This window comes from Ptychodera flava, chromosome 12 (assembly GCF_041260155.1).
Source record: "Ptychodera flava strain L36383 chromosome 12, AS_Pfla_20210202, whole genome shotgun sequence".
Classification (NCBI taxonomy): Eukaryota; Metazoa; Hemichordata; class Enteropneusta; family Ptychoderidae; genus Ptychodera; species Ptychodera flava.
Window position 1 is genome coordinate 43,876,879 of NC_091939.1, and position 24,464 is coordinate 43,901,342.

The following is a 24,464-nucleotide window of genomic DNA, read 5'->3' on the forward strand; positions in this document are numbered from 1 at the left end:
TTCATCCACAGTGGCTAAATATCGCAATTGGACACCTCAGAGTCGATCTGAACTCCAGCTAAGGGAGCATTCAATTTTTACAGCATGGATGGGGTAGGGGTCGGTGGAAGTCAGAGGGTTGGACTTTTACGAAACCGTTTTTACGGGAGGAGGTGAAATTTTTACAATCAATGATTGGAAGGGGGTCAAATTTTACAAAGGTTTGTACGGAGTTCTGGCAAAAACTTTGACTTTGGAATTTCACCGAAATGTTGCTTGGTCCTCCATACATAATCTATGAGTAGTCTATGAGAAGCTGTGAATAATTTCTTTTAAATACAAACTAGCAAAATCTGTGTATTTATATTCTTGATTATTGATATTAAAGGCACGTGAGCTGCAACTTTTGGCATTATTTTCAGGATTTTTTATTTAGACTAAAATTAGTTCATAGAAATGGTCTTACTCAGAGATGTGCAGTCAAGTATAATTATCCACTGAGTGGGACTGCGTGGGTAGGTTTCAGTAAGACAAATAATAAACGGGTGCCGCACCCAAATAAAACAAACAAAAAGCTGTTCAAGATCTTGCCTACTCTGCCACAAACAAACGTTTTTGAAGTATATAATATCAATTTGCAGATTGCAATGACTATGTGAGGAAATTGGAGGTACCTTGAGGTTGGACAAATTTCACAGAGTTGCAGCTCATGGGCCTTTAATGTACTTTGCAAGTTCATGTGTGTGCAAAAAATTTGATTGCTATTAAAACCTGTGCTTTAAAAAAGTTTGACTATTGATATAAATGTACGTGACGAGGATATTATATTTGAAAGAGCAGATCTGAAAAAACAATATGATATTGGAATTTCACCCAGTGATTATTTTTAAAGTTCACAAAATGATTCTTTGAAAGTTCAAAAATTCAAATGGGGAATTATCTATGGATATTTGATTCGGATTGGTATCATGACTGAGTAGAATTTTAAAATACATCGGGAAGAAGATGTGGGAGGTTGAGGAGGAAGTGTCAAAGGAGGTTGTACTCACCCTTGTGTGAAAAATTGAGAAATAGATGTGTGCAATGGTGCAGTCTGGTTCAATATGAGGTGTTTTCAATTCGTAATTTTACTGAGTAAAACTGTGAGAACACGTACCCGAGGGGGGGGGGGCGCATCGAAAATTTTGAGAAATTAATGTTCCAAATGGTGCAATCTGAGAGGAGTTTCAATTTATTTTGCACCAAAAATTGAGTAACCCCCCTTCTTTCTCTCCACATCCCTCCTTGTAGTTTTCAATATTTTGAGTGACCCCCTCACATTCCTCCAACCCCCTGCTGTAAATAATGATGGCTCCCTTAGCGAGCCAGTCTGCTGATGTTCAGTCCTTCAATTTATTAAATGTTTTAATAGTTATATGCCCATATCCATACAGTTGGAGCAAGTCTAATTCAGCTACCCAATTGGATAACAGCTTCCGTGGCGCTCAACATCAGCGGACCTTGTGTCGATCTCACAAAGGAAAGTCAGCCCAACTCTCTACCTCTTTCAAATAGTTTCGCCCTTGTTCTCAAATATGGCGAACTTCTGCAGCAGGTTTGTGTGTATGTCTCGCGCTTGAAATAGAAAATTATCCCCGAAACGTCTGCGGAAACCAGGTTTACCCGTTTTTGTTAAACTTTAAGCAGAAGGAATACCAATAGCCAGCAATTGTTGTATCCTGTCAAGTGGTGTTCCCTCACAAATGCATTCGTTGCGTGACCGTCGATGTCCAAAATGATAATGACATGCCCAATGACGCAACATGCAACCCCGCATGAAACAGGTGTGTAAGACACTGCATTCGGACATGGACAGGGACTCTCTCTCACACAGCGACAACATAACCAAACGTGTCCGTGAGTGGACCAGAGGATGTAGAGAAGATGTCAATGAAAGCCGGGTAAGATATACGCTATTCCTCGAAATTCTGGGCGGGCTTCCTAAAAAGTTAGCATCGTAATGTGCAGGCAATGAGCCGTGCGCTGGCTTTATCCGTAGCCCTGCGTGCCGTGCTGTGTGTTGTTATCTGGCCAAGTGACTCTCTGTTTTACAAGGCATTTTGCTAAATGGCTTGACGGGTTAATGTGGCGTTCTCTGTAAATGCTCTTTCAGAATAACAATGCCATGTATAAAATTGCTCAAGAATGGAATCGTAGAAGGCCCAAAATCAATTCGCAAGATAGATGCGACATTCCATGAGGTAACATTGTCATTCATGCATGTTTTGGACAACGTACGCTATCTGAAATTCAGACGAATTTTGTTGTTGCAAGCGGGGCTATTGTTGCAGCTTCTAGTCTCAGCCATAAATTCACACGAATAAGTGTGACTTTTAGTAGCCATTGTGATACTGGCAGGTTTTATTTTCGTCGTCTATTATGCGGAAAATGCGGACAAATGTGATTTGTGCATACTAATGAGGTAAGATATGACGTCATTTGCGATCAGCGCTATCGTTAAAACACAGACCCTCGAGGGTCTCTATGGGTAAATTACATTCATAATATCCTTTTAGAAGATTTACACAGTTGCAGAGAGGAAGAAAACCCACTTTTCATCTTGTGAGTTACAAGCACTGTCACGTGAAGAGACAAATACTTGGGCATGTCCTAGAAACTCTTGGAAGTTGCTTGTGTTTGCCATGAAGTCTCCTCAAATGAAGTGATGTGGTCTGAAACGTACTATCAGTTCAAGCCCTATTTGTTTTAGAAAGTGTGTTAATGGAAGGTTTCCATCTATAGAACTCATAAATTATCTCTTTGTGGCCTGTAACATGGAGATAATTCATGTGTAGGTTATTGTCAAGATAGATTGACACTAAAAATTGGATACAAACCACAACAGGTTTCCAAGACCTTTAGCTAATTTATCTCTGTAAACCCAAACTACTCCTCAGGTCACTGTTGAGCAATATTAATCTTAATCAGTCAACTAGCTTTGAAAATGCAGCTATCTGTGGCGGGGGTAGCGTGCGTCTATGTGGGTCATCAAAGGGTCAACCCCACCATGCTCTGCGCACCGCCTTGCAGCGAAAATGGGTATGTTACAACAACCTAACTTGGGTAGGGACTTTGAATGGCAAAATAAACCAAAGTGAGCGTAATTCGATAAAATGACCTATACCTGCCTGAACTCTGGTTATATACCGCTCATTCCTTATATCTCTGGTTTGTTCAAGATTACTCAAGATTACTACGCTTACTACACTTTGTTGAAACATTTGTGCTGAATGGTTTTAATTATTTCCATGTATTTAATCACAACTATTTCTAATGCTGACTTTTCCTATCCTATAAACACTTTTTGTTTCAACGATCCATGCTCAGATATTGGCCCATGTTGGCACTGATATATAACTATTTTCTCAAAACCACACTTTGGCATACACATGCTCAACACACCGATATAATACAGATTTGATTGTTTGGAAGTGAAACTCGCGAATCAAATATATGGGCAATTTTGTAAGTTAACTTTAACTTTTCATTCATATTTTGCAGGACACGATAATTATCAGTGACTTCATTGTTCAGATGTCTCCAACTGCATGGTCTGACCATGGCCACAAGTGTCAGATAGCGGCTGACTTTATAAAAGCTGACTTTGTGAATGTTTTGGTAGGTACATGTATATTTACATTTAAGCTCTTTGTCTTTATGCCCACCCTGTACAGCAAGTAGGTGAACGTGAATATGCTGTGAATCAGTCAAGTGTATTTCTGTGTATTATTAGTACCCACGGATGAAGTCGGGGGGGGGGGGGGGACTTATAGATTGGGTCATGTCCATGCGTCCGTCTGTCCGTGCGTCTGTTCACGCAGATATCTCAGACATACCCAGGTCAATTTCTTTCAAACTTTGCACAAGGATAGTACCCTACCCCATACAGATGCACGCCGATTTGTTTCACAATGCAGTGTTTTGCCCAGAGTGCGTTCTTGCGTCTTTTGACACAAAATTAGCAACAATGTCCCGCAAAAATACCGGACATGGGTCACAGGGATGCACTAAAATCAGGGCTAGAATTGTAAGTCTAGCGTCCACAGACTGCCTATTTTTTTAGCTACCAAATTACACACTTGATAACCTGTACAGTTATTGCTTCTCCATTGAGACAATGAAACATTTAAAATTTAGTCTATTTTTTTCATCACAATGTAAACACTATTAGAAAATAAGTTAGTCTGTTACAATCTACGATTCATGGTATGAGCAAGGCGATGTGCGTCTATTGGGCCCTGCAGCCTTGGAGGCAAAAATCAAATGCCGGGCCATGTACGATCCCAATAACCAGACAAAGATTTCAGAAGCGGAATCAAATTTTCAGTCACTATACTACTAGCCCGGGCACATGGCATCAAACGGAATTGACTGCACGTGTATTTGGTGTACTGGAAGCTCATGACTTCACCTAAAAATATCATCAACCCCCCCCAAATTTTGTTGAAACACTATGTCCCTGACTTTCAAAGTAGTAATTTGCCTTAAATTTCCCTTGAAGGAGTCTCATAAAACTCTCTGATCGTCTGGAAGCCAGCCAGAGAGAGATCGAGGTCATAATGCTGAATTCCTCATATAGTCAAGACCCCCTAGCTCGATTGTAGCTGATCTTACCAAGAACCACCTAGCTTGTCAAAACAGTGGTATGGCAATGTGCTATTGCCATCATGAGGATCAAGGAGTTCTCTCAGTTATTTGTGTTTTCAAACTATAAAGTTACTATTTTCTTCAACCACTTCTAGTTCTGGAGTCATAAGTGTAATGAAACAAATTCTTTATTTCTGTTAAACACATGTAATGCAGTAACTAGCAAGAATCCCCATAAAAGAAAAATACGCATGAAATTGATTTTATCGTGATGATGTCTTTTTTTTACAATTCAAAACTGTAAATACAACCAGTTAAAATGACTTTGTCACAAACCATTATGGGAGACGTCCAGCAATCTTAATTTTACTGTGAATGTATGAATTTATGATATCAAATTTTCGATGGAAAACAACAACGGTACATGTTTACTATACCTTTCTGCTTTGGTGACTTTGCTTTGCTTTGCGTTCTTCGTTCACACATTGACCCTATTTTAACTCAGTGTCCCCCTATTTTAACAATCATGGGACACTGTGTCCCACCTTTACAATTCCTTGGCAAAACACTGACAATGCGATCAAATTTGGCCGTGTTAGAGGACTTTTTAGTTAACACCTCCATAGACTCCCATGTATAAGGCAGTTCTCCATAGACTTCCATGTATAAGGCAGTTCTCCATAGACTCCCATGTATAAGGCCAAAAAAAATAAAAATTTAGTTTCCCATCGTATTCATATTGCAAAAAGGATGCTGTGACACAGTTTTTAGTCCCCACAGATGAAGTCCAGGGGGCTTATAGATTGGGTCATGTCCGTCAATCGTCCATCCGTGAGTCCATCCGTTCATGCAGATATCTCAGACAGTTTGACAAAGTGTCACGTGACCTTGGTGACCTATGACCTCAAATATACATATTTGTCCATAACTCAGTAACCACAAGTGCTACACCCTTCATATTTGGTATGCTGGGAGAGCTAGAGGTCTGAATTCTTGCATATAGGGATTTATTAGCAATACAATTTTTTTTTTCAAAATGTAACGTGACCTTGATGACCTTTGACCTTGATATGCATAACTTGGCAGCGTGTTCATTTTTAGCCGGATGCCGGCCAAATTGACGGGCTACTTTCGTATTTTGGCCGGCTACTTTTCAGCACTGTTTCGCTCTCTGGCCTGGAAATTCTGGTTTTGATAACAATAATTAGATTTTTTTGGTGGTCTTGCAAGCCGCAGATAATATTTCAGAAGTGCCGATATGGCTATATGTAGTCTAGCAATTTACGCGGTGAACTTGTTGCTATCACTGTAGTACCGCGATCAGCGAACGTGGTGTACTATACACTGGGAATCGCTCTCGAGGTCAACCTGGCTCGCCCGATCACAGCCCGAATTATTCCGACGTTCACATCGGGTATAGCCGAAAATTGGACTAACATACAATTAGGTTATGCCCGCGAATAGCCGACCATTTCCGAATGAAGCCGACTTTTGTTTCGCTCAAACGCGGAAGAGAAAGTCGACGTTTGAGAGCTTTGGTTTTCTGCGTAAGAGTAGGGCCTAGTCTGATGGGTTTGGTAGGTTTTTGATAAAGCGACCACAAGTTACTGAGTCTCATTTTTCATACTTCCGAAACGCCACGTCAATCTATCCATGGTTGATCACGATGTCAATATTCAACTCAGTCGATCGACATCGCGTTTTGTGGAGGGGCCGTGGTTGTGTGCATCGCGGAAGAGAAAGTCGACGCTTGAAAACTTTGATTTTCTGACTTTGTCTGTTGGTTTTGGGAGGTTTAGATCAAATCTAAACAAACAAAAAATTACTTGGTCTCACTTTTCGTACTATTGAAACGCTACGTCATCACAGTGTCAAATTTCAGGTCGACCGATATCGCGTTGTGTGTACTGTGTTACAATTGACTACCGGTACTTTGTACACACACGGCGTAGTACAGGCTGGCGTTCAGTGTCGTTAGTTTGAGGTTTTATCAAACATGAACACTGAAATTTAGTTCTCTTTTTCAATTATATTCAACATCAGCAAAAAATCAGTAATCAGCCCGCGGATTCGTTTTATTGTGAAATTAGTACAGTGAATTAAATTCACTGAAAATTGTGTTCCTATAATTCATTGAATTGAATAAACTGCTTGATTTTACTGTATCGTCAATCAAGTTTATTTAAATCAGTAAAACACTTTGTACAGCCAGGCTGGTCAGGATTCTAGCGGATCGTTATCTGGGTTGTGAAAACCCTAGGCCCCATTCTATGATGTATTTCAAAATGTTTGTTCAAGTCATGAGCTAAACATAATTCTACACAACAGTCTGGTGAAATTTTGCTATTATCCTTGTCAACTGAATGCAGTTGACAGGCCTGAGTGATATCAAATTAATTTTTCTGACTTTTTTTTAAACTTTATCCCTTGAAAACATGTTGTAATTGGCAATGATAATGATTATTCTGTATACTGAAATGGTCTTTAATACTGTACAAGAATGCATAAAATTACTCCAAAATGTCTTCAAAATTTAAAAAGTTCTTGCCCAAACCCGTCCCTGAAACCCTCCCCTTTTGTGTGTGTTGAAATAACCTTTTATACACTGTATAAGAATGCATGAAATTGCTCAGAAATGTCTTCAAATTTAAATATAATCCATAACACTCTCATGCTGAAATGGTTTTTCATACAATAAAATAATGCATGAAATTACTCCAAAATGTCTTCAAATTTTAAAAATTTCTTGCACACAGGGAGGGGACCCCCTCCCTGAAACCCTCCCTCCTGTGTGTATGTTGGAATAGCCTTTTATACACTGTATAAGAATGCATGAAATTGCTCAGAAATGTCTTCAAATTTAAATATAATCCTTAACACTCTCACGCTGAAATGGTTTTTCATACAATACAATAATGCATGAAATTACTCCAAAATGTCTTCAAATTTTAAAAATTTCTTGCACACAGGGAGGGGACCCCCTCCCTGAAACCCTCCCTCCTGTGTGTATGTTGGAATAACCTTTTATACACTGTATAAGAATGCATGAAATTGCTCAGAAATGTCTTCAAATTTAAATATAATCCATAACACTCTCATGCTGAAATGGTTTTTCATACAATAAAATAATGCATGAAATTACTCCAAAATGTCTTCAAATTTTAAAAATTTCTTGCACACAGGGAGGGGACCCCCTCCCTGAAACCCTCCCTCCTGTGTGTATGTTGGAATAGCCTTTTATACACTGTATAAGAATGCATGGAATTGCTCAGAAATGTCTTCAAATTTAAATATAATCCTTAACACTCTCACGCTGAAATGGTTTTTCATACAATACAATAATGCATGAAATTACTCCAAAATGTCTTCAAATTTTAAAAATTTCTTGCACACAGGGAGGGGACCCCTCCCTGAAACCCTCCCTCCTGTGTGTATGTTGGAATAGCCTTTTATACACTGTATAAGAATGCATGGAATTGCTCAGAACTGTCTCCCCCCTCCTCCCCGGCCCGCCCAGGGAACCTGGTTGCACACAGAAGCTAACCGCCTACTTTTCTGAATTTTCCGCCTACTTCAAAAGTTTTTGAGAACCCTGCTCGGTAACCACAAGTTCTATACCCTTCAATTTTGATAGGATATTAGACCTGAAGATGTAACATCTTGTACCTCATTTATTATGCCCATATGTATTTCTTGGCTAGCCAATACAACTAGAGGTATTATCTTTTTTCCTGATTTAGAACCATAACTTAGACATGCCTCACGTGTTTCATATTGGGAACAACGACACAGACCTATGTGACCATACATCTCAACATATACACTCCAGTGATACTTCTTAATGACCACAATTCACTGCCCCACCAAGACTAATACTCTTACAAGTGGGGACTATGTCATTGTCAATGACTTGTTTTGATTTAATGATATGGTCTTTGCTGTAACTACTACTTGTAAATACGCAGTCAATGCCACACATTCAGGAATATCAACAAAAATTTGGCAGAAAATATGGCATGCATTTATGTGAAATAGTTTGAACATAATACATTAACCCTTTTCCTGCCAGACAATATCACTTCCCCATCAGCCAAGTCAGTAAAAAGCGGTATTATGTATAATCCCATGGTATTTTTCTCTGTTTGACGTCATCGTATACAAGTGTTTTTCGCAGAGCCGTACATCTTTGAGCCAATGGCGAGAAGTTGTGCGGCTCTGCGAAAAACACGAGTATACAGTGACGTCAAACAGAGAAAAATACCATGGGATTATATATTTATCACATGAACAGTCTTCTAATTTTTCATTAGACGCAGATGGATCAAAATTACTGTTACGAATTGCATGAATTTTCGTAGGGATTTGTGTTTACTTTATGCGGAATACTTTCATTTAAAGGGTAAAGTGGCCTGTTGCCCAGGAGATACTTTCATTCATAAATCCCATCAAGCTGAAATTTGATACATCGCGTGGTATCTCCACCAACCAGATGTAAGGATTTGGTCACGTGAACTGTCAATCATAGTCTCGCGCTGTATCGATGCCGGGGCAAGTCGGCCATTGCGCATCGGCGGACATAGCTTTCACCGTGCTAGCGAAGGGTAGCTACAGTATTCAGAGTTATTTAGAATATTCACAAATATATTTATAAAGTAAATGCAACGACACCATCAAAAAAGTTTCTCATTCTCCGAGATTCTGTGGCTTTTCAAAATGTTACACAGGTTTACAACCTCGGCGAGTGTGAAAGATTCCGTTTGATGACACACAGGGTGTACCTCATTGCATGTTTGTGCCCACAACACTGCCGTCACTGGTCTCTTGCTAATGTCAACTCGTTAATCCCGATCTCGGTCGTCAATGTTTTCGTCTTTCGGACCTTGATGTTTACAGTGACACATATCTTGCCCGTGGATACTTTCTTATTTTGTTACTTGACGGAAACTCTGTTTTGAGTGTTGTCTGAGTCAACTTTTGAAGTACATCAGATTCCACAGCGCTGCCTGCACACAGCTCAACAGCTGATGTCTTCGCTACAGCCTTACGCTGCGCTGTAAGTTTGATTCCGAGCTAGAATTTACAAAATTTTTTTGCGCAATGAAGGAAATTTATCGTTCTTTGTCGAATGACTTTATCCTTGTGCCTCCTATGTCGCTTTCTTGAAGATTTTACTGTACTTATTTGTTCAGTTGAACTTACATTTAGGTGTAGGTTTCGTTTTATCACCAACCGGTATCGCCAGGTACGACGACGTCCACATTGAGCCTACATGACTCGACTCGAGCCGCGACGTTACTGAGCCATTTAAATAAAACGATTGACAGTATCTCAATTCGATTTTCAGGAAAAGCTATAGTTTTATCGACTCAAATTTTTGTTGGATAAATATGCCTTCTATGTTTCCATGTCTGGATTTATTGGGTCACTTTTTTGTAAAAATGTCATGAGAGCTAGCACGGCATCGATCACGACAAATCTGTCTGTGTTGCGATGCCTGCATGTATGAACGGTATACCATGAATGAAAAAAGTTCCGGTTGATGACGTACAACAGGGTAATTCGGATTTCTTATCCGTCCTGTTCTATGTCACACAGGTGGCGATTCCGGCCATTTCATGTGATAATGAGCCAAAACATGACGTATTTTCACCCGCTTGGCTTGGTCTGTTATAGCATCTTTAGTCCATAAAAATCAAGTTTACAGTAATTATTTTTTCAAGAGTCTTCAAATGTTCAATATTATATTAAATACACCATATGGAATATGCTGTGTTTCATTAATTTTAACCATCTTAACCTGATGGTGAAATATGGTCTTGGCAGGAAAAGGGTTAACACTGGTCTGTTTGATGGTGCTTTTCTTGCAATATCCGCTATTTGTTATGCATGGAAATTTTACATACCGGTATTTGCATGTTCTAGTACAGGAGTGGGAAAGTGATGAATTTTCATTATTAGACTGATATGTCAAGAAATACTGCATCAAATTTCATGAAACGTGGTACAGGTGTTGAGCTCACATTGCTTTAACAGTGAATAAAGACATTTATCAGTATCATGTTAATTTTTGATCGCGTATTTAATGAACTTTCTTAATTAGAGTGATATGTCCACAAATACTGCATCAAATTTGATAAAACTTGGTATAGATGTTGATCTCGTAGTGTTGCAAATAAAATCCAATGACACTTAGCAGTATCATTTTCATAAATTGCTGATTTGCATATTCATTGTAAATTTTTGTTTTTAGGATGAATGTCCAGAGAACCTGCAATAAACTTTATGAAATATTGTACAGTTGATAATCTGTCAGTGTTATAGCAGGATGCAAAAATGTTTGGCAACATTGTGTTGATTGATTATTAACTAACTCATTTAATGGCCTTGTATAATCAGGATGGCAGCCAAGATTGGCTTTAAGTTTTCACCACCATTGAACTCATTCTCGGCCATTAAGCCCTATCTGTATCACAGCATTTTTAAACACAGACCCAATTAATGAAGAGGACTCTATTCTCTCCATGCTCCTGTAATCAAAAAAATTCCACCTTTGATTTCTTTTAAAACCATTTGATTAATGTGGCTGCTTTCATAAAGTGTTATTTGCAGCTGACATCAGACACAATACTGCCAACTACAAAATTTAGAGAATTTAATCCAAGTGATTTAAAAATCAGTCATCAGATGGGAACTGAATGTGCTGACATGGTTTACAAAAGGTTCACTGGATAGTTGTACTCTTCACAGAACAACCAGATATCTGTCAGATCATTGTATGTAGCAGGTTTCATCAACTTGTGATCTCTCAGAGATAATCACTAACTACAAAACTTTATTTAATATGCAAATGAGCTGTTTATTAACTTGACACTGCTCAGTGCTTCATGCGACAATTAGATATTAATCAGATCAATATCTGTAGCAGGTTTCAAGAGATTGGGTGCCATGATTTCAGAGTTATATCACTAATTACAGAGTTCATTCAATATGCAAATCATTGCTCAATTAACTTCACACAACTAAATAGTTCACAACACAATCACATATCTGTTGGATCAGTATCTGCAGCATATATCATCCAATTTTTGCAGCTGTTTATGAGCTATATGACTAATTACAAAACTTCATCAAATATGCAAATGAGCTAATTATTTACTTAACACAGCCCAATGCTTCTCAGTACAATTAGATATCTAACAGATCAATATTTGTAGCAGGTATAATCAGATTTGGTGTACGATTTTTGGAATTTTATCACTAATTACAAAAATGCATTAAATATGCAAATGAGCAGATAACTTGCATGAGACTCACAGTATCATCATAATGTTCTGAGATTGTCATATGTGAAAAGTTTTATGAAATTTGTGCAGTATTCCTTGACATATGTCGACACTGTCATTACTGTCTCTATGGGAAACCATTATATGAAAAAAAAGATATTTCATAATTTCATTAATATGCAAGCCACAGCAACCAAAATCTAATCAATTCTTGCCATAAGCATATGTTACCTGTCTACCAAATCTGACTTGAATCCGTTCAGGTGTTTTTAGTTCTTGTGTAAACAGACAGACACACAGATACATACAAAGCCACTCACACACACGGACAGATAGACAGACAGACGTCGCTATGATATTAGCTTACGTGTGTGAACATGTGAACTAAAAACTGATTTAGAATTTCTTGTTTTCCCAAAACAATTCCACATGATATCATATGCCACAGTTCATGGGAAAGAAATACACCAAACTGAAGCTGCTGAAAGGAGGAGAGAAGGTTGATGTTTATGGCATTGCCAAGTTCTTGAAACCACCTTTCAAAACTGAAGGGAACAGGTAATGGCTACAAATTTTCTGTATTCTTCTCTTTATATGTCTGATGGTTCACAATATTTTGAAAGTCTTATGGCAGCAGCATATTTTGTGCTATTTTTGGGCAAAAGTTAAAAATTAATATATAATATATATATATTATATATTAAAGAGGCCAAGTTACCAAGTGGGAGTGCCTCTTTAATATATTAATAACGTTAACATCACTATTTCTAAATGAATAAAATCACAAGAAATTTCAGTGAGTCACAAAAATAGTAACCACGGTTTACGAAAATTGCTTTTTGATTTTTCTGTCTTATTAGTCCCTGTGGACAAAGTTCTGTGAACTTGTAGATTAGGCGGCATGCTTGTGTCCTTGTGTGTGTTCTGTGTCCACAGAGATATCTGAGACACTTTCAAGCAGATTGGTACAAAGATATTACACTATTGCATACATATATATATGGATGTCGTATGGTTTTGTGATAGAATCAAATATGGCGGCCAGGTGACCTTTTTGTGCCCATTTTTGTCGTGTCTACACCATTATGTGGCAGAAGTATAGCTCAAACTTGTCACAAGGACAACACAAACTTACCATTCTCTTTCAAAATCAAAAATAAAAATTGGGGGTCACCATACAAATTTGAGTACCAGACAATCAAATAACCCAATATTTACCAATATTTGAAATTAAAATGGTATTTATCCTATCCTTTCAATGTTGTTGCATGTACACAGATTACTGCGCGAGTTCTTACTATTGTTGACCCATCATTGGAATCCAGTGACCCTGGTCTGAAGTATGTCTTGTGCTCCGAAGACAGTGCCATGTTACCTCAGGACCATGTTGTTAGAGATGTAGTCAGATTACATAGTTTAAAGGTGAGTGAGTGAACAGCCTGTGTGTTGCAACTTTATAGTTCATGGATGCATGAAGATAACAAAAATTTTGAATTTCAGATACCTGTAAACGTTAAAGGTACAGTCAAACCTGTCTATAGTGGCCAGTCAATGGACTTTGCCAAAGTGGCCTTTTTAGACAGGTGGCCTTTATAGACAGGTCAGATAATTTATTTGAAATCAGTAAATGTATAAATGTACTTGGCTTGTCAACTTGTTATCAAGATGTTTGGCAGCGGACAGATTTATGCTCTGACAGGCATTTCAGACACAAACAAGTCATGTTATATATATATACAGTACAAAAAAGAAGAAATGTGTTATAAATGTGGAACTTTTTAGCTCCGCTGTCAGCGACACTGCGCTTATCAAATAGGTTGATTTTCCGTCATTGTCCATTGTCGTCATCCATCAACAAATGCCTTCTCCTCTGAAACCGCAAGTCCGATTGCTTTGAAATTTTATATTATGCAGTTCACTTGGGGTGACCTCACTTAAGTTTGATCAAATCGTGGTGAAATTCGCTTATTTGTATTTTTGGGGCATTTTTTGCTGTTTTTGGTAAAAAAATATTCTTCTCTGAAACCGCTTGTCCGATTGCTTTGAAAGTTGATGTGCAGTTTACTTAGGGTGACTTCAGTCAGATTTGTCCAAATCGTGGTGAAATTTGCATATTTGTATTTTTAGTGCCCACGGACACCGTCCGGGGAGACTAGAGGTTTGGTCATGTCCTTGCGTGCATGTGTGCGTGCGTGCCTCTGTCCGTCCATTCATGCAGATATCTCAGAGATACCCTGGTCGATATCTTTCAAACTTTGCAAAAGAATAGTACCTTACCTCATACAGATGCAGGTCGATTTGTTTCACAATGCGATTAAATTTGGCCGTGTTAGAGGACTTTTTAGTTTACATCTCCATAGACTCCCATGTATAAGGCAGCTCTCCATAGACTCCCATGTATAAGGCCAATAAAAATATAAATTTAGTTTCTCATCATATTCATATTGCAAAAAGGATGCAGTGACACAGTTTTTAGTCCCCACAAATAAAGTCCAGGGGGCTTATAGATTGGGACATGTGTGTCCGTGAGTCCATCTATGAGTCCATCCATTAATGCAGATATCTCAGACACTTTGACAAAATGTCATGTGACCTTGGTGACCTTTAACCTCAAATATACATATTTGTCCACAACTCGGTAACCACAAGTGCCAAACCTTTCATATATGGTGTGATGGGACACCTTATGACGCCACATATTGTACCTCATTAATTATGTGCATATCTAATTTTGAGCGAGCCAATAGAGCTCGAGGTCTGATTTTTGCTATATAGGGATAACTTAGCAATACAATTTTTTTGACAAAATGTCATGTGACCTCAATGACCTTTGACCTCAAATATACATATTTGTCCATAACTCAGTAGCCACAAGTTGTACACCCTTCATATTTGGTATGATGGGACACCTTATGACGCCACATATTGTACCTCATTAATTATGCACATATCTAATTCTGAGCAAGCCAATAGAGCTGGATGTCTGATTTTTTGGTACATAGGGATAACTATAGGATAGAAATTTTTTTGACAAAATGTCATGTGACCTTGATAACCTTTTACCTTAAATATACGTTTATGTCAATAAATAAGTAACCACAAGTGCTACACCTCTAGCTCTATTTGCTCGCTCAAAATTACATATGCACATAATCAATGAGGTACAATATGTTGCGTCATAAGGTGTCCCATCATACTATATATGAAAGGATTAGCACTTGTGGTTACTGAGTTATGGACAAATATGTATATCTGAGGTCAAAGGTCACCAAGGTCACGTGATATTTGTCAAAAAAATTGTATTGCTAAGTTATCCCTATATACCAAAAAATCAGAGCTCTTGCTCTATTGGCTCACTCAAAATTAGACATGTCCATAATTTATGAGGTACAATATGTGGCGTCATATGGTGTCCCATCATACCAAATATGAAGGGTCTGATTTTTGGTATATAGGGATAACTTAGCAATACAATTTTTTTGACAAAATGTCACATGACCTCAATGACCTTTAACCTCGAATATACATATTTGTCCATAACTCAGTAACCACAAGTGCTACACCCTTCATATTTGGTATGATGGGACACCTTATGATGCCACATATTGTACATCATTAATTAATTAGGCACATATCTAATTCTGAGCAAGCCAATAGAGCTGGATGTCTGATTTTTTGGTACATAGGGATAACTATAGGATAAAAATTTTTTCGACAAAATGTCATGTGACCTCGATAACCTTTTACAATAAATATACGTTTATGTCAATAAATAAGTAACCACAAGTGCCACACACTTCATATTTGGTATGATGGGACACCATATGACGCCACATATTGTACCTCATAAATTATGCGCATATCTAATTTTGAGTGAGCCAATAGAGCAAGAGCTCTGATTTTTTGGTATATAGGGATAACTTAGCAATACAATTTTTTTGACAAAATGTCACGTGACCTTGGTGACCTTTGACCTCAAATAAACATATTTGTCCATAACTCAGTAACCACAAGTGCTAATCCTTTCATATATGGTATGAAGGGACACCTTATGACGCAACATATTGTACCTCTATATTATGCACATATCTAATTCTGAGCAAGCCAATAGAGCTGGATGTCTGATTTTTTGGTATATAGGGATTATAGGATAGAAATTTTTTGACCAAATGTCATGTGACCTGTATGACCTTTTACCTAAAATATATGTTTATGTCAATGAATAAGTAACCACAAGTGCTATGTCCTTTATATTTAGTAGGATGGGAGACCTTGTGACAACACACGCTTTACCTCATTAATTATGCACATATCTAATTCTGGACAAGTGAATAGAGCTAGAGGTCTGATTTTTGGCATATAGGGATTAATTAGCAATACAATTTTTTTTCTAAAAATGTCACGTGACCTTGATGACCTTTGACCTTGATTATACATATATATGCATAACTCAGTAACCATTAGTTCTATACCCTCCAATTTTGATAGGATATATTTAGACCTTAGACTAAGCTTTACAATTATATATGACATGTGTGGTTTTATTCAGTTCTCAGTCTGTAAAATACTACGTAGTATACAGTGCTGTATTTTATTGATGAGTGGCCCAGGGGGCTGGTGTCCCAAGGGTTATTCTATGGGGAAAGTGGTGGTGAAAAGGTTAAGACGTCACATCTTGTACCTCATTTATTATGCGCATATGTATTTCTTGGCTGGCCAATAGAGCTAGAGGTCTGATCTTTTTTCCCGATTTAGAACCATAACTTAGACATGCCTCATGTGTTTCAAATTGGGAACAACGACATAGACCTATGTGCCCACAGATCTCAACATTCCACATATCACTCCAGTGATACTTCTTAATGACCACATTTCCCTGCCCCATCAACACTAATACTCCTATTACAAGTGGGGACTGTGTCATTGTCAGTGACTTGTTAATTTCTAATTTCCGTATTTAATGAAATTTCATGGTACAGATGTTGATCTTTCAGTATTGTGAAAGCCTTTAATGACATCCTGTCGATTAATTTGACTTATTTACTGAACTTTTGTAATTAGAGTAGCAGCCCAGATTGGTTTTACATTTGTGGTATTCATGGACTACCGTGGTATTCAACAACTGCATTGCTTTCTGTAGTGAAGTTGAGCCTCTAAACAGGGAAACCATGGTTTTAATTAGTAATCTATATCCTGAATGGGAAATATACATCAGATCAGTGATGACACTTGCTGCAGGTGTTGTCCATACAAAGATTTGACGGTCAAGAAAGGTATTCAGCAGTAACAATAGCCAATAATAAAGTTTCCTGTACTAAACACTGGGGCATTTTTGGTTTACATCTGGCGTTCTGACCTTTTAATATGTCAATTAAGATCTACTATTCTGACATACCTGGACCAATTTCTTGCAAATAAGTTGAATTTTCACATTTCAATATGGTCATCAGTCACAGACAGGGCTTTGGTACCAGCAGTTCTTTTTTCATGCACATCATATTGAATTCAATTATCCAATTACAGGTGGGGACTATGGTAAATCATGATATTGATTTAACAGCACTTTAGTGAAAGCTGTTGTAGAGTACCATTGTTTTCATCAACTCTTCATACAATTTTCTGAAGTCATTGATCTAAAAACCTTCATAGACATTCACATGACATTTAATGCTGGTCGGTAATCCTTGGTGCCGTCCGCCACCATCCGCTGCTGTTCAGCATGGGGAGTATAACCCTTGATGTATAACCAGAACAGCACAAAAAAGTATCACAATCAAACTAAAATTAGTCCTTTTTTTATTCAAATATCCTTGCTACATTATACAATGTATGTTGCCATGCCAACAGGTACCAATAATGGGTCAAATGCATCGCAGTGTGACACCCATGAATTTTATATGCAAGCCAGCTCAGTGCAGTGTTTGATGATCTGCCCCTTCTGTACACTTTGTGGTGCGCAGCACACCAAAGAGGGTGAATTGTACAATCACACAGCCCTAGATTAAACACTTTACATTTCATAAGATGGTGCTGTTGTAAAGGGAAAATTTTCTTTGTCAATCATGTAGCTCCAGCGTGAAAATGTGTTCTATCAAGCAACACAATTGGTTCCATTTATATCCAATGGTTTAAGCTGGGGATATCCAGATGGCAGGCGGTAAAGAAGAGGACCCACTGCCAAATTGGCAGTTGATGTCTCATGCATGGTAATGTTAATTTAGACCTGTGTGTTTTATAATGATGGGACTTTTTCGAATTTATTTACCTTGTTTTAGTATTCCACTTAAGAATGCCTTGGATTGACTTCATACTTTAGATTCAAGCAATAGCCTGTTGTTATATTTTTGGAATCGAAACAGACTGATCAGACTGAAAATAACGTGAGATGGCATTTCACATGAATATCATAAAAGACATAACATCTTTGATATTGTGGGCATAATTAAAATTTCCAAGTAGTTCCACTATCAAAATTATTCAGACTCGAGTTAAATTTTGTGTGAACAATGAAGTTACAGTGTATCATATTTTGGAGGGCATTTGTTAAATTTCATGGCCAGCTATGTTTGATAATGTTAAAGAGAGTATTTCATAAGAATTAAAGTTGATTACTTACTTAGTAGAAATTATGAATTTATGAAATTATGAAATTATTTGTGACTCAGCATGAATTGAAATTTTAATTGTTCATTGGAAAGCTAATACTTTAAATACAGTAGCTATCGGTAGTCTGAATAGTCAACAAAGGTAAGTCTATGAGTCAACACAGGTAAGTCAACTGGAGAGAAGATATTTCAAACTACTATACCTAATCTGATGAGTCAATAAAGGTAAGTAATTAAATTTATCTCAAGGGGCAGAACTTTTCATGAAATAAAATTTGCATCATATGACCTAGGACATGTTAAGCTTCACTGATTGTAATCAAATGAACTTGATAGTGATCTATGAATGGGTATGTTAGGGGTTAAAAGTATGAGAACAAGTGTATGCAAAATAAGATTTGCACACCTGATTTATTGTGAAAAAAACATTTCAGGACATTTCCCCTTTATTCAGCAAGAACATTTTTAAGCTACATATATAAATATATTTTAATAGGAGTTATTGCTGTTACAAAATGACATTTACTGTGTTGCAAATGTACAGATTTTTTGATCAAACATCATAGTGTACTATTCCGCCACATTGTGAGTAACTTAGATGTCAGACAGGAACTATAGTAAAAAATGGATGACAATATTATATACCCAGATGTCCTGCGGCAAATTCATTGTATTACACATATAGTGGAATGAGTAACTAGCTTAAAGGGGACGTATTTAAGTTGATGGCCACAATATATTAGCTTGCCCATAGATTTGTATCCCAGATATCACTTCAAGTTTTTGGGCAAGCTTGGGTCCTTTAAAAAGGTTGGGCAGCAATTAGCAACTGTATATTTTGGGTTAATTGGACTATGTTTATAGTAACTGTTGCCATTGCACATAGCAAATCAAAGCATCTACTGCTTTCAACATTCATCTGGCAAAAAAAGTATCTGAAAGGTGGTTTTCATTGTTGTCAGTTTGGTGCTTGTCAATCAACATTCATCTTGTTAAAGACAATAATATCAAATAGGTGTTGTTGTCGTCGTCCGTACGCTGTTTGACAATCTGCATTCATGTCTTGATAAACCAACATCTAATAGGTAGTCGTCCGTGTGGAGGTTGTCAATCTAGAAGTTTACATGTCAGTACATTCGTGTGTGTTTCTAAGGCTTTGTCAACCATCAAACTGTACACTTAACGCATATCCCAAAAATGCTTTTGAATATAGTATTTTCCTTCACTGAATTTTGGCCACTTGATCCAAAAACAAGTCTTTCCTTAAATGGCTTAATGATAAAGGTTGTATTGCCCCCAGTGTTAGATGATGTTTTTATAAGTTTGTCCCAATATGTATCAGCAAGGTCACTTCTACCACTTTGTTTTAGAATACTTATGAGAAAATGACTTCGCATGAGCTGTTATACAGCGGTACATTCAAAGGAATGATGTTTCATTGAACAGTAATTGAATATTCATAAATGCATTACAGCGCGAGTGCTTTGATAGAAATGGATTTATATGGTACACAAGTCAAATACGTCAATTTATAGGTGCTTCTCTGCTTGGCCATATGACTGTGCTTCAGTATATAATTTAATTTACTTTGCTAGACATTGTCCCTATTGCTGCTAGTTGGAATGACATCATCATCTGCCAAGGCAACAAAAAGCTGTATTGAGCCAAAAATTAAACATTTTGTACCCACTTGGCATGCATGTTATAGCAGGTTCAGACGGAGGAACTCCTGTTTAATTCATTAGGTTTTCATGGGTCTTGAAATTTCAAACTAAAATGCAGCAGTTGTGGCATGCTATTAAGGTCTTGTTCAAACCAATTTTCTCTGATTCTGACGGAAGAACTTGGCAGGATAAGGATTAAATCTGCTAGAATGAATGAATTGATATAGTCATTGAAATAATCGTTGTTATGAAGTACCTTAGAATGACTTGTTGTCTGGCATAAGTTTATTGAATTGATAATTATAGTAGATGAGTTTAACCCCAGTTTTATAATGTCAATGTTCCTGAATTGTTTCAGGGGGTGGGTGGGAGGGATGGGGTTGGTCAGGGTCACTCATACATTATGGGCAATTGTGAAAATAGTGAGAATAGTTCTAATTACATGCACTTTCGTGAAAGCAACTGCTTCAATTATTGTTCATCATGTAATCAACTTTCTGCAAAACGGTTGTCATCATCCTGTGCATGTGATAGGTAATTTTATGAGTTTAGAGTCAAGTACGGCCATTCATGACAAGTGTTGGTCAATGATAAACTTCTTGGAAAGACTGATCTTCCTAAAAAGTGTTTTAGTTTCAACTGCCAAATGTTTGGTCATGTGCTGATGAATTTGTCATCATAGCTATTTTATTTCTGGGAAATGAATTTTTAAGTGACTGTGAGTAGCTTGTGAAAAGGGGATATATTTAAGTTGATGGCCACAATATATTAGCTTACTCACAGATTTGTATCCCAGATGTCACTACAATTTTTTGGGCAAGCTTGGGTCCTTTAAAAAGGTTGGGCAGCAATTACCAACTGTTTTGAATACATTCAAAGGAATGATGTTTCATTAAACAGTAATTGAATATTCATGAATGAATTACAGCGCGAGTGCTTTAATAGAAATGGATTTATATAGTACACAAGTCAAATACATCAATTTATAGGTGCATCTCTGCTTGGCCATATGACTGTGCTTCAGTATATAATTTAATTTACTTTTCTAGACATTGTCCCTATTGCTGCTAGCTTGAATGACATCATCATCTGCCAAGGCAACAAAAAGCGGTATTGAGCCAAAAATTAAACATCTTGTACCCACTTGGCATGCATGTTATAGCAGGTTCAGATGGAGGAACTCCTGTTTAGTTCATTAGGTTTTCGGGGGTCTTGAAATTTCAAACTCAAATGCAGCACTTGTGGCATGCTATTAAGGTCTTTTTCAAACCAATTTTCTCTGATTCTGATGTTAGAACTTGGCAGGATAAGGATTAAATCTGCTAGAATGAATGAATTGATATAGTCATTAAAATAATCGTTGTTATGAAGTACCTTAGAATGACTTGTTGTCTGGCATAAGTTTATTGAATTGATAATTATAGTAGATGAATTTAACCCCAGTTTTATAACGTCAATGTTCCTGAATTGTTTCAGGGGGTGGGTGGGAGGGATGGGGTTGGTCAGGGTCACTCATACATTGTGGGCAATTGGGAAAATAGTGAGAAAAGTTCAATCAACATGCAATTTCGTGAAAGCAACTACTTTAATTAATTTCATCATGTAATCAACTTTCTGCAAAACGGTTGTCATCGTCCTGTGCATGTGATGGGTAATTTTTTGAGTTTAGAGTCAAGTACGGCCATTCATGACTTTAACGCATATCCCAAAAACGCTTTTGAATATAGTACTTTCCTTCACTGAATTTTGGCCACTTGATCCAAAAACAAGTCTTTCCTTAAATGGCTTAATGATAAAGGTTGTACTGCCCCCAGTGTTTGGTGATGTTTTTGAAAGTTTGTCCCAATATCTATCAGCAAGGTCACTTCTACCACTTTGTATTAGAATACTTATGAGAAAATGACTTCGCATGAGCTGTTATACAGCGGTACCTTCAAAGGAATGATGTTTCATTGAACAGTAATTGAATATTCATAAATGCATTACAGCGCGAGTGCTTTGATAGAAATGGATTTATATGGTACACAAGTCAAATACATCAATTTATAGGTGCATCTCTGCTTGGCCATATGACTGTGCTTCAGTATATAATTTAATTTACTTTGCTAGACATTGTCCCTATTGCTACTAGTTGGAATGGCATCATCTGCCAAGGCAACAAAAAGCTGTATTGAGCCAAAAATTAAACATTTTGTACCCACTTGGCAAGCCTGTTATAGCAGGTTCAAACGGAGGAACTCCTGTTTAATTCATTAGGTTTTCATGGGTCTTGAAATTTCAAAATAAAATGCAGCACTTGTGGCATGCTATTAAGGTCTTGTTCAAACCAATTTTCTCTGATTCTGACGAAAGGACTTGGCAGGATAAGGATTAAATCTGTTAGAATGAATGAATTGATATAGTCATTGAAATAATCGTTGTTATGAAGTACCTTAGAATGACTTGTTGTCTGGCATAAGTTTATTGAATTGATAATTATAGTAGATGAGTTTAACCCCAGTTTTATAACGTCAATGTTCCTGAATTGTTTCAGGGGGTGGGTGGGAGGGATGGGGTTGGTCAGGGTCACTCATACAGTATGGGCAATTGGGAAAATAGTGAGAATAGTTCAAACAACATGCACTTTCGTGAAAGCAACTGCTTCAATTATTGTTCATCATGTAATCAACTTTCTGCAAGACGGTTGTCATCATCCTGTGCATGTGATAGGTAATTTTATGAGTTTAGAGTCAAGTACGGCCATTCATGACAAGTGTTGGTCAATGATAAACTTCTTGGAAAAACTCATCTTCCTAAAAAGTGTTTTAGTTTCAACTGCCCAAGGTTTGGTCATGTGCTGATGAAGTTGTCATCATAGGAATTTTATTTCTGGCAAATGAGTTTTTAAGTGACTATGAGTAACTTGTGTAGAGGGGATATATTTAATTAAGTTGATGGCCACAATATATTAGCTTAACCATAGATTTGTATCCCAGATGTCAGTTCAATTTTTTGGGAAAGCTTGGGTCCTTCAAAAAGGTTGGGCAGCAATTAGCAACGGTTTTGGGTACGTAAATTGGACTATGTTTATAGTAACGGTTGCCATTGCACATAGCAAATCAAAGCATCTACTTCTTTCAACATTGATCTGGCAAAACAAGTATCTGAAATGTTGTATTCATTGTTGTCAGTTTGGTGCTTGTCAATCAACATTCATCTTGTTAAAGACAATAATATCAAATAGGTGGTGTTGTCGTCGTCCGTACGCTGTTTGACAATCTGCATTCATGTCTTGATAAACCAACATCTAATAGGTAGTCGTCCTTATCGTCCGTGTGGAGGTTGTCAATCTACAAGTTTACATGTCAGTACATTCGTGTGTGTTTCTAAGGCTTTGTTAACCATCAAACTGTACTTTAACGCTTCTCCCAAAAACGCTTTTGAATATAGTATTTTCCTTCACTGAATTTTGGCCACTTGATCAAAAAACAAGTATTTCCTTAAATGGCTTAATGATAAAGGTTGTACTGCCCCCAGTGTTTGGTCATGTTTTTAAAAGTTTGTCCCAATATCTATCAGCAAGGTCACTTCTACCACTTTGTTTTAGAATACTTATGAGAAATGACTTCGCATGAGCTGTTATACAGCGGTACATTCAAAGGAATGATGTTTCATTAAACAGTAATTGAATATTCATAAATGCATTACAGCGCGAGTGCTTTGATAGAACTGGATTTATATGGTACACAAGTCAAATACATCAATTTATAGGTGCATCTCTGCTTGGCCATATGACTGTGCTTCAGTATATAATTTAATTTACTTTGCTAGACATTGTCCCTATTGCTGCTAGTTGGAATGACATCATCATCTGCCAAGGCAACAAAAAGCGGTATTGAGCCAAAAATTAAACATTTTGTACCCACTTGGCAAGCCTGTTATAGCAGGTACAGGTGGAGGGACTCCTGTTTAGTTCATTAGGTTTTCAGGGGTCTTGAAATTTCAAACTAAACTGCAGCACTTGTGGCATGCTATTAAGGTCTTGTTCAAACTAATTTTCTCTGATTCTGACGGAAGAACTTGGCAGGATAAGGATTAAATCTGCTAGAATGAATGAATTGATATAGTCATTGAAATAATCGTTGTTATGAAGTACCTTAGAATGACTTGTTGTCTGGCATAAGTTTATTGAATTGATAATTATAGTAGATGAGTTTAACCCCAGTTTTATAACGTCAATGTTCTGAATTGTTTCAGGGGGGTGGGTGGGAGGGATGGGGTTGGTCAGGGTCACTCATACATTATGGGCAATTGGGAAAATAGTGAGA

General features: G+C 37.4%; 1 protein-coding gene across 1 annotated transcript; it reads left to right on the plus strand.

Annotated features, from left to right (window-relative positions):
• Positions 1-1,670: 1,670 nt before the first annotated feature.
• Positions 1,671-20,474, plus strand: LOC139146392 (protection of telomeres protein 1-like). Its single transcript, XM_070717769.1, has 5 exons — positions 1,671-1,919; positions 3,520-3,636; positions 12,337-12,446; positions 13,167-13,310; positions 17,957-20,474. The coding sequence occupies exons 1-4, from the start codon at positions 1,782-1,784 to the stop codon at positions 13,225-13,227; spliced, it is 426 nt and encodes a 141-aa protein (XP_070573870.1). The 5' UTR covers positions 1,671-1,781; the 3' UTR covers positions 13,228-13,310; positions 17,957-20,474.
• The last annotated feature ends 3,990 nt before the right edge of the window (positions 20,475-24,464 follow it).

Bases quoted from the DNA above. Each gene is read 5' to 3' on its own strand.
- LOC139146392 (XM_070717769.1), top strand. From the start codon at position 1,782: ATGCAACCCCGCATGAAACAGGTGTGTAAGACACTGCATTCGGACATG. The intron at 1,920-3,519 runs GTAAGATATACG...CATATTTTGCAG, and splicing joins AAGATGTCAATGAAAGCCGG to GACACGATAATTATCAGTGA. The intron at 3,637-12,336 runs GTAGGTACATGT...CATATGCCACAG, and splicing joins CTGACTTTGTGAATGTTTTG to TTCATGGGAAAGAAATACAC.